Source organism: Protomyctophum parallelum (assembly GCF_964188405.1).
Source record: "Protomyctophum parallelum genome assembly, chromosome: 3".
NCBI classification, from domain to species: Eukaryota; Metazoa; Chordata; class Actinopteri; order Myctophiformes; family Myctophidae; genus Protomyctophum; species Protomyctophum parallelum.
In genome coordinates, this window is record NC_139698.1 from 29,066,911 (window position 1) to 29,084,733 (window position 17,823).

At 44.9% G+C, this 17,823-nt stretch overlaps 1 protein-coding gene across 1 annotated transcript in view; it reads left to right on the forward strand.

Annotated features, from left to right (window-relative positions):
- LOC310856641 (dynein axonemal heavy chain 11) overlaps positions 1-17,823 on the forward strand; it is a gene marked incomplete at both ends in the record, with an annotated part of 125,711 nt that overhangs the window by 59,955 nt on the left and 47,933 nt on the right. Inside the window, 8 exons of the mRNA XM_083762112.1 lie at positions 3,986-4,109; positions 5,275-5,417; positions 7,205-7,366; positions 10,536-10,769; positions 11,456-11,602; positions 14,155-14,268; positions 15,681-15,824; positions 16,974-17,156. Coding sequence (XP_083618238.1) covers positions 3,986-4,109; positions 5,275-5,417; positions 7,205-7,366; positions 10,536-10,769; positions 11,456-11,602; positions 14,155-14,268; positions 15,681-15,824; positions 16,974-17,156 — 1,251 coding nt within the window. The remainder of the gene's footprint in view (positions 1-3,985; positions 4,110-5,274; positions 5,418-7,204; positions 7,367-10,535; positions 10,770-11,455; positions 11,603-14,154; positions 14,269-15,680; positions 15,825-16,973; positions 17,157-17,823) is intronic.

Genomic DNA, 17,823 nt, shown 5'->3' on the forward strand with positions numbered 1-17,823 from the left:
TGCTGGTCATTTCTAAATATTATCTAAGTATCCTGCGGCAGTGTGGCACCTCTGGACTAGTGTCTTGGCACCCTACCTAGGGTGTCACGGCACGTCGGCACCCACTATAAGAAACCCTGCTCTATGGAAGTGTTGCAGATCACTGAGCAAGGCCTACAGTACAGCGTTCACGACCTGAAGGTAAAGGTTGGGAATAGCTTACAACCAAACATGAGACTTTTGGGAATTGATACTATGATTATTTCATTGGTATAAAAAAAATACAGATTTTCAAATTGATTTAAAACTATCACGATAGTTTAGCCCCATATACCATATACCATACACAGGGCTGCACATAAGCGGTGCGCCAGCGCGCATGCGTCGTCAAAATAAAAAATGCGCTGTCAATCAAGTGCCAGGAAGCGCTTCTGCGTACCAACAGCCGCGGCCGCCTAGAATGATTATTATGGCCAGTCCAGAATACTAGTAAATTCTGTGGTGAGAGCATTTTCCACCGACTGCCACTCAAAGTGGCTACTAGTACTGGCCAATCACAGCACGTCTTGCACAAGTGCACTGGCCATTGTGGCCAATCACAGCGCGTCCTTACTCAAAAGGGGGAGGATTCCATGCTGCTTTCTGGTTTCTGCTGGGAGGAGGGCAGGAGTTTACTACTGACTGAGAAAACATGACACAAATAGTTTCGTCTTCTCCGTTTCAGATAGCAAACTACTGTAGTCCCCGGTGTAAAAGGGCATGCTTTGGATGCTTTGCACTCTTCCCATTTGCAGCTGTGCTGTGTTTGTTTTCCGGGTGCTGGAGCAGCATGGTTGCTCCTCCTGGTTGCTCGTGTGCGATGCCGTCTCTCACAGTCTAGGCACCGGCCACCGACTTTTTACGGGTACTAAGGTTTTAGTTCCGACATAGTGGAGTGGGAAGAGTTTAAAGCATTGCGGACTGGCACTGCTGCTGCCCAACATGAACACCGTGTCTCGACACACTGTCCCTTATTATCGTAAAGTCGGGTAGTGTACACTGTTTATTTTTGCACCGAGGAGCCTAGCCCTGGTCCAGGGCTTACAGCGAGGCTCTCTCTCTGACAGAGCCTCGCTGTAAGCCCTGGACCAGGGCTACGAGGAGCCATGTGTGTCTGCCGCTAATATGCTTCGCCGTACGTAGCCCCATATGTGCCCTCTCCCTACGCTCATTCTGGAGCTACAGAATGAGCGTAGGGAGAGGGCACATATGGGGCTACGCCGTACGATGTGTCGCAACACGTTATGAGCTAGTAGATCGGTTATACAAAATAATAAAAAATCTAAATATTGCTTTGATGCTCATATTATCCTTAGGAAGTAGTAAGTTGTTTTTATTAGAATATGCATTCCATAGGGCTGGACCACACATGGACCTAGATTTTAGCTAATTTAGATTTTTTTAATAATGGGATGAATCTACAACAAGAGCCATTCTAGGGCTAAATCTAGAGTTGCAATACCCTCCATTGACTCCCCACTTATCCAATAAATATCGTTTTGCTATAAGTTATTCATCCCTCTTTTATCCATCCGGCGAGACGGGTCGCCGCATTTTAGGAGCACCAAGAAACTCCTCCAGGTGTTCCTCTGAGTACTAGACCAAAAAAGTTGTGTGCAGCCCTGACCATACACACATTTTAGGCGCAGCTCTAGTCTGGAATGCCTCAGAATTTATCTGTGTCTTTTGACCAAAATTAGTACTAATGACAAAAACTCACACTCTGGTCCTGTGAGAAAGAAATTATGCAAAATGGCTGGGATTAATTGACAGAGATCACGGTTTCACAAGCACACATGCATGCGCGCTCTCAAACGCACGCGCGCGCGCAAACGCACACACACACACACACACACACACACACACACACACACACACACACACACACACACACACACACACACACACACACACACACACACACACACACACACACAGGAAAGGAGAAGTCCTCAGGATCGATATCTCCTTCTCACTGCCTCCAGTGTATTGATCCAGCTCTGGTCTCCTCACCCACACACCGAGGCAGGATTGTCCGATGCTATTATAGAGCTCTGGGAAATATTTCAATACCTTATCGATGAAGCTAACATGATTGTCCATTTAATCAGCCTTCTAAAGATCAAAGTGTTATCGTGGAGTTTGTGGTATATCCATTGATCCATTGAGAATGCTCATTGGCCTTGTCTTGAATATAAATGGTTAAAAGGAGAATGCTCATTGGCCTTGTCTTGAATATAAACGGTTAAAAGGAGAATGCTCATTGGCCTTGTCTTGAATATAAACGGTTAAAAGGAGAATGCTCATTGGCCTTGTCTTGAATATAAACGGTTAAAAGGAGAATGCTCATTGGCCTTGTCTTGAATATAAACGGTTAAAAGGAGAATGCTCATTGGCCTTGTCTTGAATATAAACTGTTAAAAGGAGAATGCTCATTGGCCTTGTCTTGAATATAAACGGTTAAAAGGAGAATGCTCATTGGCCTTGTCTTGAATATATACCGTTTAAAGGAGAATGCTCATTGGCCTTGTCTTGAATATATACCGTTTAAAGGAGAATCCTTATTGGCCTTAATTGTCTTGAAAATAAACAGTGTAGGCTATATGTCCCTTCAGGATGTGTGTGAGGTGTTGTTTAGGTAGATCTTGCTGTTGTTGTACCCCACTGACTACTGGCATCCAGTTTGAAAAAATGTGCGTGCGTGTGTGTGTGTGTGTGTGTGTGTGTGTGTGTGTGTGTGTGTGTGTGTGTGTGTGTGTGTGTGTGTGTGTGTGTGTGTGTGTGTGTGTGTGTGCGTGCGTGCGTACATGCGTGCATACTTGTGGGCTAAATGTCCCCACAATTATAGTAGAATTTGAATGGACATCACAAGGAGAGATTTCCTGGTTCTCACAACCAGGAAAATCTACATATACTGTGCATTACAGGGAGCAATTTAGACACATGATTATATCCACAGAGAACGCAATTATAACAAAGCGACAGTAGTTTATTCTCCGAAACGAGGATGATTTTTCACCGCAAATACAATCCAACTGTATATGAATACAATGAGGCATCACCAAATTAATAGTTTGATGTGAGATATTCGTCACTCTCCCAGTGTGCCTGGGTGAAGACATTAGGCTTACAATTAGGAAACCGTTCAGGTTAGGATTAGGCATTGATTGAGTGAAAACACACAAAACTCCATGTTTCCATCGTGGTTCTTCATTCTTTTTAGGTTAAAGGTATATTCAGTGATTTCACTTAATTCAAATATCACTTATTTTTTTGTTTTGTTGTGATAATCCTCCCTACTATAGAGTGTGCTGGCCATATAAGGAGTTCCTCCCTGTCCCCAGTTAACCCCTGGGGGTCAAAAAACCTTAGGTTTCGTTTTTGACTCTCTATCCTGATTGGACGAAAGGCTGGGTCCCACAGCCAAAAACGAAACCTAAGGTTTTTTGAGTGAAATCACTGAATATACCTTTAAGATTAGGTATTTAGCGGTTACGTTTAGGGGTTAAGGTTTGTCATTTAGAGGTTAGGTTTAGAGGTTAAGGTTGCCGTTATGCCTGATTTGATTCATACATACATACACATAGTTGCCCGGCAGTGTTGCACACTGAAAATGTGAGCTTGTAGATCGGCTCTTTAGGCTTAAGATAATTTCACACCAGGAGCAGCGTCGTGAATAAACGATGTCAAAATGTGTCGCAATTCGTTCACAATCAAACTTTGATTTTAGTGATGCCTCATTCATACAGGTTGATGATTTTATTTGCACTGCATATTGAAAAACGCGTGTTCCATCACTTCATCGCCTTAAAAATGACATTCATAAAATCGCTGTCCTAAAAGCTTTGATGTCCTCACAAGTATAGTAATATAACCTTGTGTGTGTCTGCGTGCGTGAGTGTGTGTGTGCGCGCACATGTGTGTGTGTGTGTGTGTGTGTGTGTGTGTGTGTGCATGCGCGGTACAGGGGGATCTGGCAGGCCTATACCTGAAGGCCGGTGTGAAGAACCAGCGTGTGGCTCTGCTCCTGACCGACGCCCACATACCGGATGAGCGCTTCCTGGTGCTCATCAACGACCTGCTGACCTCAGGTCAGAGCAACAACACAAGCTCATTATTTAGAAGACATTTTGTGCTTCATTAGATGTGACGGAGGAGGAGAACGGGAGTGAGAGGGAGGTGAAATGCTACACAGGTCTCCAGCTGGAGCTGAGCCCAGTGCATCACAGTCACATGTACTCTACTATACTGTATATGGCCCGGGGTTGCGCTACCAGCATGACTTCATCATTATTTACTGTCACTCTTGACTGCATGAAAATGTAATTAGAAAAAACACATTGGTTTATATATAATAAATACAAATAAATAATCCATGAAACTTAAAAAATAAAACAAAAATCGTGTGAAGCGAGGGGCGCCTTTTTTTTTGTTGCTTGTGTACATCAACCAGGGATGTTCCGTTATTCTTTTCCCACCTAATATTGAACCAGTTGAGTGTTTCCAATGAAAATTTATTGGTTCAGAAACCCTAAAAGTTGCTTCGGAAACGGAACCAAACAATGGCTGCCAGTTCTGTGAAAGCACCAAGCAAGCCCCAGAATGGCTGGGCAACGTTGAAGTCGTCTCCCTACTGGTAAAAACCTGCTACTGCAGGCGGGCTGGGCCCAGGTTAAATGTATGAATTAATCGTGACATAGGACGTGACGCAGAGGTACCACAAGAACAGCGCAAGGGGCACTACGATAGGAGCCAACCAATAATATCAACGCTCGAGGGGTATTACGATAGGAGCCAACCAATCATATCAACGCTCGAGGGGTATTACGATAGGAGCCAACCAATCATATCAACGCTCGAGGGGTATTACGATAGGAGCCAACCAATCATATCAACGCACGAGGGGTATTACGATAGGAGCCAACCAATCATATCAACGCTCGAGGGGTATTACGATAGGAGCCAACCAATCATATCAACGCTCGAGGGGTATTACGATAGGAGCCAACCAATCATATCAACGCTCGAGGGGTATTACCCGGCGTTCTTCCGGGTGCTTCAAAACGCCACTGAGCAACTTCCATTGAAGTAAATAGCGGGGGCGGGGCTGTCGCTCCTCAATCCGTTCGCTAGATATATTATAGCTCTATGGCACCAAGGTTCTAAGAATCTTGAACGGAACCGGTTTTCTAGAACTAACGTTTTGGTGGAAAAGGGGCCTCAGTGACATTGACTTAATCCTCTCCATCCATCCAGGTGAAATCCCAGAGCTTTTCGGCGAGGAGGAGACGGAAGGCATCGTGGCTGGCGTGAGGGCTGAGGTCAGGGCCCTGGGCCTGCTGGACACCAGGGACAACTGCTGGAGGTTCTTCATGGACCGGGTCCGACTGCAGCTCAAGGTCCCGTTGGTTTCTTTTGTCCTCCCAGAGTCAATGTTTCGCCATCCTGCGTCTGTGCACCTGTACTGTAGCTACTGTACTGTATGTCTGTGTGAGAAGTGTCACAGTGTGATTATTTGTGTTTGAATTGCTATACTGTATAGACACAGCTAACCACCTAAATGGAGGGAAGAGAGTTGCACACCGGGCGGCCACAATATGAATGGGTAGAGTGGCTGCCCTTATATCTGACCTTCCCCTTCATTCCACACAACCCCGCACAGATCCATATAACTCAAGGGAAAGGCGACTTCAACAATTACGCTTTCTTACATGCCATATTAGAGCAAGCGTCCTTGAAATGAAATACAGTATGGTGAAAGTCTGTGCCCTAGAGCATTCAAAACAGAGACACAACTGAAGTGTGACATTGTTGAACATCTTTGGCAAGCAGACATAAGGGGTGGTGGTGGTGGACTCAGGGAGGGAGGGGGGGGTTTGCAGAAAAGGAAGGAAATTGTTGTCTCAGTGAACACGTATACTGTAACTGTATGCCGTCCAGCACGTCTCTGGGCCAGGGCCTCTGGGAGCGCCTCCGTCTGCTGCAGCCAACTGGGACTGGCGCTGTCGGAGAGACTGCCAACCACACTGCAGTGTGCCAGTTTGTCTCTCTTTCTCTCTCTCTCTCTCTCTCTGTCACTGGAGGGCGGATGGCTCTCGCTTATAGGATGGATGCATCGTGCCATGACACTTGTCTCTTTGCTTGTGTTTGGGGTTTTGCTTGTATGCACTTGGCTGCACATCCTCTCGTGTTTGTGGGCACAGACATTTGTCTGTTTGTATTTGCCCACGTGCACAGTATTTGTGTGTGTGTGTGTGTTGGGGGGTCTCCATGCCTCATTTATTAATTTCATTTTCATTACAACATTTATTAGGACAACATGTATAAATGAACAATACATTTACTGTAAATTCATGGGAATCTAGCAAGAGATGCTAATTTTCATCCTCTGTCACCAACAAAACAAACTGAGCGTACAGTAGTAGTATATCATTACCACCGAGTGGCACGCTATGAACTTGTAGGTCTGCTATTTTTGACAGAAAACTGTCAGGATGTAGAAGACATTTTTACAATCTGATCTCAGGTCAAAATGGGTTGCATGATTGACACTCTAGCAACCAATGTTGTACACAATTTTCATAAGCAGCCACGCTAGACAGTCTGGTATGGTACAGTAGGTGGTAGACTGTTGCACAACCAACAGAGCAGGTATGTCATAAATTAAGTTCTGAGTTCTGGGTTCCCAGAAGGGTTAATACTAATTCCCCCATGAAGGGGAACGCTGGTGCAGTCTGTATCGCTGTCGCCTCAAAGCTAGAAGGTCCCAGGTTTGATTCCCCACTGGGGATGCCGGGGGCGTGTTGTTCTCTCCTCCTTCGTTCTATCCTAATTGGGAGATCTAATGGTCAGCAGTCCTTTGACGAAGGACTGCGAGCTTCAGTTCTTGACCGTTTCCCATGACCCTCTACCAATATTGACAAATTTCGTGGAAAGCGACAGCACAGAACTGCAAAAAGTGGCGGAAGAAGAAAAGACAGGGCATTTTCCTCTTCAGGCTTGGCCCCTAATACAAAAAACACCTCTTGAGCAGGCCCCAGATTAGGTTCTTAGAAACCGAGCCGTAGCGTAATGGAAACCAATCCAGACCCTGTCCGCTGCGTGGCACAGCAGCACGGTTCACTAGGTTTTTCTATAGTGATACTGATAAAGAGCTATTTCTATCTCTGTCTGTGTCTGTGTGCAGGTGGTGTTGTGTTTGTCTCCTGTGGGCAGCGCTCTCAGCCTCAGGGCCCGGCGCTTCCCGGCCCTGGTCCACTGCACCACCATCGACTGGTTCCACCCCTGGAGCTCTGAGGCCCTGCAGTCTGTCAGCCGCACCTTCCTCCAGGAGATCCCAGGCATAGAGGTGAGACGGACGCCTTGAACACCACCAAACAGTCTTTTTGGGGTAGCATAGCTGAATGGTGAGAGAGCCTGCCTGGGGAACCGAGGTCCCCAGTTGTCCACGTCACAATTCCAGACCTGGCCCCAGCAATGTGTGGAATAAGACTGGTCAAAGTGTCCTTGAGCAAGACACCTAACGCTCTAACTGCCCCTTGTGGGCTGAGATCAGCTGGGTTGAGGTGAAATCAAAATTTCCCCTGAAAATGTGGCCTTGACTGACACACTGACTGACTCACACACAGTTATTCAATATAGTCTTCAATGTGTGCCGGGCAGAAACCCCTTACAGTATCTGTTTATTTGTCTTGTCAACGACCTACTTGGTTATATTACAAGCATCACACAAAAGTATCAAAAGTCTACTATTGTTTTTGAAGTTGAATTCTGAAAACAGTTTTTGGACATAATTATGAGCTTTCCACACGACAGAGACCGTTGGCTGCGTGGGGACTGGGGTACAGACAGAGACCGTTGGCTGCGTGGGGACTGGGGTACAGACAGACCATTGGCTGCGTGGGGACTGGGGTACAGACATACCATTGGCTGCGTGGGGACTGGGGTACAGACAGACCATTGGCTGCGTGGGGACTGGGGTACAGACAGACCATTGGCTGCGTGGGGACTGGGGTACAGACAGACCATTGGCTGCGTGGGGACTGGGGTACAGACAGACCATTGGCTGCGTGGGGACTGGGGTACAGACAGACCATTGGCTGCGTGGGGACTGGGGTACAGACAGACCATTGGCTACGTGGGGACTGGGGTACAGACAGACCATTGGCTGCGTGGGGACTGGGGTACAGACAGAGACCATTGGCTGCGTGGGGACTGGGGTCCAGAGTTCCAGACAGAGACCATTGGCTTTGTGGAGACTGGCGTACAGACAGATATTTGGCTCCATGTAACCCTGTGTGTTCTTCCATAATGATCCTTGTCCAGAGGAAGACTCAGTTAGACTGCATTAATGAACATCTACTAATTGGAGCGGGGCAGCTGGGTTGTCCTGTGCACACATCTCTCATCGTTAGCTCTTAGTGTGTGTGTGAGGCGCTGACAGATCACTGATCACACGGCCGGGGACGCACGCCGCGGCGCCGCGGGCGTATCATTGTTTTCCCTCGCTGCGGCGGAACGATCACAACGCACCATCATTTATGTTAATGAGTGGCTGAGTGATTAATAAGCTGCATAACGACCCTCTCAGGAGGCACAGCTGTCGCAGCCTGGGGAAAAAAAAGTGTCGTCACGTAAGACGGTGCCAATGTGTGCCACCGGGCTGTGTGTGTGTGTGTGTGTGTGTGTGTGTGTGTGTGTGTGTGTGTGTGTGTGTGTGTGTGTGTGTGTGTGTGTGTGTGTGTGTGTGTGTGTGTGTGTGTGTGTGTGTGTGTGTGTGTGTGTGTGTGTGTGTGTGTGTGTGTGTGTGTGTGTGTGTGTGTGTGTGTGTGTGTGTGTGTGTGTGTAATCATGTGAGGATATACTGTACTGTATGCATGTTATTCCAGTATTACTAGTCATAAAAGTAGTGCTGTACTTGTAGACTGTACTTGACCCTGCTGGGGAAATCCTGCTGCCATGGCAGTATACCGCAGTTATGAAACATAGGCCAGATGCAGAAAATGAGACACAGCTAGGAGTAAAAAAAATACAAAATTATAATACAAAATAAACGTGTAAGCGGTATATACATGGCTTCTGGTTTTCATTCATGCATTCCCATTCTTGCTTGCCATTCTCAGGACCTGTTCTCTGAGAGTTAAGGTGGTTGCACACTGGGCGCGTTTTTCTGAAAACCGACGGAAAAACTCTACCCAGGTGTAGATAACAGTAGTATGGTTTAGTAGTAGGGTAACCGGAACGCTCGCCCCAAAACACTCACCCCCATTTGGTTTAGTTTTTCGCGGGCCACTCGCCCTCAGCGGTTCTTGTATTCTTGTATTCGTTTTACTGAGGTTACATTTAGGAATAAGGTTAGGTTTTGGCATAGTTTTACAGAGGTTACGTTTAGGAATAAAGTTAGGTTTAGGGATAGTTTTACTGAGGTTTACTGAGGACTATACATGCAGTAGTTATGTTTAGGCATAGTTTTGCTTGGGGTACCACTACCTTTAGAAATACGTGGTGGCGACTGTCCCAAGGTTGCCGGAGTTGACCTGGAGCTAGGGTGTTTTTGGGTGATGTATTCAGTAGTAGTACTGTAGTTTCAGTAGTAATAGCTCTAGAACAAATTGTGATAACATTTTGTAGACTGGTGGTAGAATACTAGAATATTGACTGTACTTTCAACTGTTGTCAATGCATCACGCACAGTACATGGCCGGGGGGTAAATGTATCCTTCATAACAAGTTAAAACATATGAGCACAGTTTGCGAGGAAGTCTTTCCTCCAAAGCCATCGATATGGTCCAAACAATCTCAGAGTGTTTATCTTGTTAAAGAGGCAGGGAAAAACGAGGAGATGAAACGCTCATTTGTTTTAAGTTGGAAACCGCACAACCCACAAATAGCTGATACACGTATAGGTAGCAGATCAATGGGAACTTTCGCTCGCGTCTCAACTGTACACAGCACGCTTTGTCAAAGAGCATTATGTCAGGTCTTAATTAATAATGATTTTTTTTCCTGCTGAATCCTTGATCATTAACAATAGCTTTTTTTGTGAGTTATGATCAGGTTTGATCCTTGCATTCGGCGTTCATTTGTTTCCGTGTTAATTGATTCCTAACAGTGTGATTAATGGAGGCTCTGTGTCATTGAGCAGCGCTGTGATGAATCTGGCGCAGCGTGGCTCCATATACACTGCTGAGAAAAGTTGGAGGACGTGAGGGATAATATAAACAGTGGGCCTATGCATGCTTTACAAGCTGCATGTCAGCGGCTCCTAAACGCATTATTTTCACAGTGGTTTCAAAGCCCAATCATTCCTGCCTGCAGCAGCACCTAAATTTCAGATTGAGTAAGTCGGGGCTAGCCAAGTGTGGCGGCGAAACTTGTAGATGGATTCAGAATTTATGAAGATAATATTTCAGGCACACATCGGCTTGGGGGGACGTTAAACTCTACTCAATCCTGAGCGCGCACCCTACCCCTCCCTCCCCCCCCCAACCACCTTTCCCCCGCTTTCTTTTTTACAGCCCTCTGTCCAGGAATCCATCAGTCTTTTCATGGCCCACGTTCACACCAGTGTCAACCTGGCGAGTGAAAAATACCGGCGCGATGAGAAGCGGCACAATTACACCACCCCCAAGAGCTTTCTGCTGCAGATCAGGCAGTACGGAGCCCTGCTGGGGAAGAGCCGGGCCGCGCTCCGCCACAACACCACCCGCCTGGAGAGAGGCCTGGAGAGGCTGCGCACCACCGCCCGCCAGGTACCCATACCGCTCTGATAGGGCTGCAAATGGACATTATTCTATTTTTCTGGTTCCATCTGGTTCTGGTTTTCTGGTTCCATCGTTCCAGACCCCATTCATTTTCTCCATAGAGATTTCCACAAATATTTACCGGTATATCAATTATTTTAAAGCCTAGAATCAAGCCATCCAGGACCCTGGAGAATAATGACCATAAGACATTTGATTCTGTGAAAAATAAGAAGGAAAAAAAAATGCTTTACTTAAAATGATTTACGATATTTAATAAATATCCTTTTTGGTTTTCTTTTCTTTTTTTCTTCACAGAATCAAATGTTTAATGCGCATGAATCACCAGGATCCTGCATGCCTTTATTCTAGGCTTAAAATAATTTATATAATAATAATAATAATAATAATAATAATAATAATTTTAATCATGCTTCAGTCTTCACATTGTAAAGTGTAACTGTTGAGGCAATGGTTGGATTGTTGAGTCATCACAAAATGCATTAGATAATAGTAATAGCCATTTAGTGATGGCTAATTAACCATGTATCCCTCTCCCTTCTTATACATAATAACTCTTCTAGGTAGAATATTCTTATAAAGAGTTACCAATGCCATCATTGAACTGTTTCTAGGTAGAAGACCTAAAACGTTTCCTTCTTATCAAGACTAACCATCATTTGAACTGTTTCTAGGTAGAAGATCTAAAAGCCAAACTAGCGTCTCAGGAAGCAGAGTTGACGGTTAAAAGCCAGAAGACCGAAGCGCTCATCGCCAAGGTTGGTCTGCAGACGGAGAAGGTCAGCCGCAAGAGAGAGGCAGCCGACACAGAGGCACAGAAGGTCAGATCTACTGTTCTAAGACTGTTAGAGGCACAGAAGGTCAGATCTACTGTTCTAATACAGAGGCACAGATGGTCAGATCTACTGTTCTAATACAGAGGCACAGATGGTCAGATCTACTGTTCTAATACTGGATTCAAGTTCTCTGTCGACCAGTGGTGGAAAGTAACTAAGCAGATGTACTTAACACAAAAAATGCTGGAAACGTATCCATACGCTTTATTAATATCGAACGCCGTACGCGCGAAGCGTATGTATACGTTTTATACGTTTTTTTATTGCTTACTGTACATCAACGTCCTATGCTCCAGGACACCGAAGAAAATAACAGCTTTCGTCTCCAGGAAGCTCCAATATGTGATCCGGGAGTAAAAAGCCCCTCCCTCCTGAAAAGAGGTCTGTCTGTGGCGAAGACGCTCCCTCCTCCAATGCCTCCATTACACGTATGGGTCTGCACGGCAACGGCATAGACCAACGCAGATGTCAGGGCATCTAAAATGGAGTTACCCATACTCTAGTGTCTGTGAATACACTCGATTCCCCCTCCCCTCCTGTTTCTACATGGTTTCTCCCGAGGAAGCTTTGTGGGGGGAGTCTCTTGATCGCTTTGGCAGTTTGAGTTCCCCCCCCCCAGGCCCCACTGCGCCTTGCGATCGCCTTGCACCGCTCACTCATTCTCGGAAAAAGATATAACGCAGTCGTGTCGATTTGCCCTCTGCCAGTATATAAACCAAGAATAATCTTCAACGATCGCCATTTCATAACGTTTTCAACACGCACACGGCACACGCCATGATCAACTAACTGCCTGGCTACGTCTTCAGTCTTCACCAGCCATCGCTATCCGTTGTGTGTATCGCCATCGCGTCTTCACTTTGTTTGTTTGGGCAAGAAGCACGATCAGCGATGGAAAAGAGCTTTATATCCACGGCAGATAAGTAATGACGTATTATCGAAGGACCGCCATGATCAACTTACTGCCTACGTCTTCGTCAGCCAATGCAGCCATCATCGCTATCCGTTGTGTGATTGTGCATGTAGGCTATATCCACGGTATCGAGAGAGACGCCCGGCTGTGATATAGGTCTTATCACTGCAATTATAATGAATAAAAAGGCTACAATCACACAACGGATAGCGATGGCTGCATTGGCTGGTGACAACGTAGCCTCGGTCCCAGGCAGTTAGTTGATCATGGCGGTCCCTCGATAATACGTCATTACTTATCTGCCGTGGATAAAACTCTTTTCCATCGCTGATCTCTGCTTCTTTGCCCAAACAAAGTGAAGATAGCGTTGTCCAACAAAGCAGCCAGTTATTTGATCATCTCTCTCTCCTGTGCTTCTTTCCTCAAACATGTCCAGACATGTCAACCTCAACCACTAAACTCACCGATCCAGTAACGCATCTCACCGTTATACTATCGTTCTGAAGGCAGATATAAAAATAAACATAAATAAATTATTGTCATATACATACTACACACTGAATGAAAGCCCTAATTGTCTACTTTTAGGAGGAAAACAAATACATAATATTGATCCCATGTACAGTTTGTCAGGCTATTGAATGCAGTTGTTCAGGTCCAACTATTATTCACAAAATAAGGCCTATAGCGACATGTACATATTATATACCGTATGAAACAGAAGACCCTCTGCTTTCATAAGAAAAAAACTAATACTGTAATAATAATAAAAATCACACCCCTGTGAAGTGAGCATTTCCTCATGAAGTTATCATAGCGAGTTATAAAGGTTTAAAGTCACAGAGATTGACAGGCAGATATAAACATAAATAAATTATTATCATATACATACTACACACTGAATGAAAGCCCTGAATGTCTACTTTTAGGAGGAAAATATACAAATATATACAAATATAGTTTGTCAGTAATTGGCTATTGAATGCAGCTTGCGCCCACCAGAGAGGATTTCAGAAAATGCATGGACCAGAAGAACTATTATTCACAAAATAAGGCCTATAGCGAAATGTACATACTATATACCGTATGAAACAGAAGACTCTCTGCTTTCATAAGAAAAATACTTCTACTGTAATAATAATGAAAATCACACCCCTGTGAAGTGAGCAGTGCAATGTTGCGCAACATTGCTCTGCTTAAAATTGAAGTGGACATGTTTGGCCTACTTTTTATTTATGCGATGTGATTCTAGCTATAAGAGGCCCCTCGCTGTGGGCCCCTAAAAAGTTCAAAAGTCCAATGTTAATCGCTTAGCACCAGCAAGCCTGAGCAAATAGAAAACTCTAGCATACAATGTGTTAAGTACTGTATTTAAGTAACATTTTGAGGTATTTGTACTTCAGTATTTCCAAAAACACTATTGCCTCTACTCCACTAGATCTCAGATCCAAATTATTGTACTTTTACTCCACTACATTTATTTGAAAACATTTTAACATGTAGATCGGGGGTCCCAGAGATAAATAGGGGGTATACTCTGTGGCCTCACTAATTCATATCAAACTGGGGGTCCTTGAAATTGAATGTCACCATGGCTGAAACAGGTGTCATGTGTTTTGGGCAGGTTGCTGCCATCCAGGCCGAGGTCACAGTGAAACAGAGAGACTGTGAAACGGACCTGGCTAAGGCAGAGCCGGCCCTGGAGGCAGCCAAGGCAGCGCTGGACACCCTCAACAAGGTCTGTCTGTCTGTCTGTCTGTCTGTCTGTCTATAGTTTTAGTCGTAGTCTGTTGAATAAAGTAGCATTTAGTTTTAGTCATCTGAAATGTTTTACTTTTAGTCTAGTTTACGTCGACTAAGTCAGCTAAATCTACATTTGAATTAGTCGACTAAAATGTATTTTGGTGTCGTAATGCCTGATCTAAATTAGTAGCCGATCTACAATCGTTAGCTTGTAGAGATATCTTCGGATACAGACAACCAAGCATAAAATAATGTCTTTGTTCGGCTGGATATCTTCTCCAGTAGTCCCTCCCTAAAATTTCAGTCATAGTTTTAGTCATCATAGCTTAGTTTTTTCAGTTTTGTCAGTGAAAAAAAGGTAGTTGACCAACATTAGTTTTAGTCGACAAAATGAACACTGTTCAATGCAATTCAATACAATCTCGTGCCAAATCACAACAAGTTGTGTTAAGACACGTGTAGAGCAGAGACCAACATTTACCCTGAGAAAGTACGTATTTGGTGACAGTGGCAAAGGAAAAATACTAACCTTGAGCAGAACCAGGCTCTAGGTCGGGTGGGCGGCCATCTGCTGGAGGGAGGGAGGGAGGGAGGGAGGGAGAGGAGAGAGAGAGAGAGAGAGAGAGAGAGAGAGAGAGAGAGAGAGAGAGAGAGAGAGAGAGAGAGAGAGAGAGAGAGAGAGAGAGAGAGAGAGAGAGAGAGAGAGAGAGAGAGAGAGAGAGAGAGAGCAGAGAGCAGCAATGATAATAACAATACTATTAACAACTATTGCTTTAAATGTGACTGTAGGCCTTATCATTTTTAACTCCACTCAAGAGGAGGTGGCATGGACAGAAAGACGTATACAGTATATGCAGAATCTATAGAGCGTTGCAGTCCCGCCCTCGACGAGCGGCCGGGAAGACAATTTCCAATTCATTTTTCCCATAGATGTTTCATAAAGTATTTAATTAAAGACCTGTAAGCCTCGGTCAAAGCCAACTCGGATTGTGATAACTCATCACCACAAACACCATTTTTTGGACAGAACAACTAATTAGAAAGAAGGCAAAAAAATGACACTTTTTTGTTGTTTTTCTTTTTTCTAATTATTTGTTCTGCCCAAAAAATATAGTTTGTTGTTAAATAAATACTTTATTTATTATTCATTAAAAGGGGAGGGACTGCGACGTTTATTATCTCCATATTCTAACTTTTTGTGTTTTTTGTTGTTGTAAATTAACTCTCTATACTTGATTTTACTACAGTGTCACAAGCATCAAAAGTAGCAGATCCACAAGCTCTTTTCGAGCTTGCCGATCTGCTCCTTTTGCTGCTCTTGAATTTGAATCCTGAAAAGAAACCGTTTTGGACACAATAACAGTGCCGATATAGTCGTTTGTTTGTCATTTTGTCACTGTTTTCCAGGTGAATCTGACCGAGCTCAAGACCTTCCCCAACCCTCCGGTGGCCGTCATCAACGTGGCGGCAGCAGTGATGGTGCTGCTGGCTCCCCGTGGCCGCGTGCCCAAAGAGCGGAGCTGGAAGGCGGCGCGAGCCTTCATGGGCAAGGTTACCCTGTCACCCTGTCATTCAACAGCAGCCTGATTAACGCCCATCTAATCTGTGTGCGGGCCTTGACCCTGACCTGCGCCTATAGCAGCTCTCCCTCTCTGTGAATAAGCTCCAATCATAAGCGTATGATTGGAGCAAAATCTCAGCCTCCTCCCACTTCCTGTTATGCTATTTGACCTTTAGCAGCTTAAGACCTGTTTTATACTCTGCTGTGAGACTGTGTGGAGAAACAAATTGCAAAAACATATATTGCTAGAGAGTGTTTGTTCAGTCTCCCGGACATCTCCCCACCCCTTTAATAAAAATGTATCAGCTTAAATGGTATAGTCAGTGTTGCATGTCTTTGTCATCACTTGCCATTTTCACTTGTTTATCGTGTATCCTGTTCATACAGGATACAGGATACAATCTCCTGATTGATCAAATTGGTAGCCTGGTGAATCCCTGCCATGTGAATTCACATTATGGCTGGCCTTCAGTGCTGTGTGGGCATTTTGACAGGAACCAAAAAGTGGAAGAGACATTCAGCGTCTGTCGAATACAGGGCCCTGAGGGCAGACACTGATTGACTCTTCCACCTTTTGGTTTCTGCTAAATGCCCACCTAGCGATTTGATAATGTGAATTTATGCGATGGTTTTCAGGCTATACAATTGGTATCCTGGCCTGAAAATGTATTTTTCTGTTTACTTAAGAGCTGGAGAAAGTGGGAGACCTCTGATACTGAACAAACACTCTATTTAACACTTACTTAAAGGTATATTCAGTGATTTCACTTAATTCAAATATCACTTATGTTTTTGCTTTGTTGTGATAATCCTCTCTACTATAGAGTGTGCTGACCATATAAGGAGTTCCTCCCTGTCCCCAGTTGACCCCTGGGGGTCAAAAAACCTTAAGTTTCGTTTTTGGCTCTCTATCCTGATTGGATGAAAGGCTTAGGTCCCAGCCAAAAACGAAACCTAAGGATTTTTGAGTGAAATCACTGAATATACCTTTAAGTTATTTTAAGAAACAAAACAAACAATGGATTAATTAAATGTGACTCTTTCTTCATTGCATTGAAGTATTAGGGGGACATTTCCTCAGAGAACGTGTCCAGTTTTGCCCCTAGCCTCAGTGCATGCTGTGTGTCGTGTCCTGCCAGGTGGATGACTTCCTGCAGGCCCTGGTGTCCTATGACAAGGAGCACATCCCAGACAGCTGTCTGAGCGTGGTGAAGCAGCACTACCTGAGGAACCCAGAGTTCCACCCTGACCTGGTCAGGACCAAGTCCACCGCCGCTGCAGGCCTGTGTGCCTGGACCATCAATATCGTCCGTTACTACGAGGTTAGTCTGGACCATCAATATCGTCCGTTACTACGAGGTTAGTCTGGACCATCAATATCGTCCGTTACTACGAGGTTAGTCTGGACCATCAATATCGTCCGTTACTACGAGGTTAGTCTGGACCATCAATATCGTCCGTTACTACGAGGTTAGTCTGGACCATCAATATCGTCCGTTACTACGAGGTTAGTCTGGACCATCAATATCGTCCGTTACTACGAGGTTAGTCTGGACCATCAATATCGTCCGTTACTACGAGGTTAGTCTGGACCATCAATATCGTCCGTTACTACGAGGTTAGTCTGGACCATCAATATCGTCCGTTACTAGGAGGTTAGTCTGGACCATCAATATCGTCCGTTACTACGAGGTTAGTCTGGACCATCAATATCATCTGATACTACAAGGTTAGTCTGGACCATCAATATCATCTGATACTACGAGGTTAGTCTGCACCATCAATATCATCTGATACTACGAGGTTAGTCTGCACCATCAATATCATCTGATACTACGAGGTTAGTCTGCACCATCAATATCATCTGATACTACGAGCAAGGTTATTCTGGACCTTCCATATCGCCTGATACTACGAGGTATCTCGTGTCTCGCGAGCCAGACTGTTGCCTCCAACAATGCGGTGTGGTCTGGAGCAACGGAAGCTCTG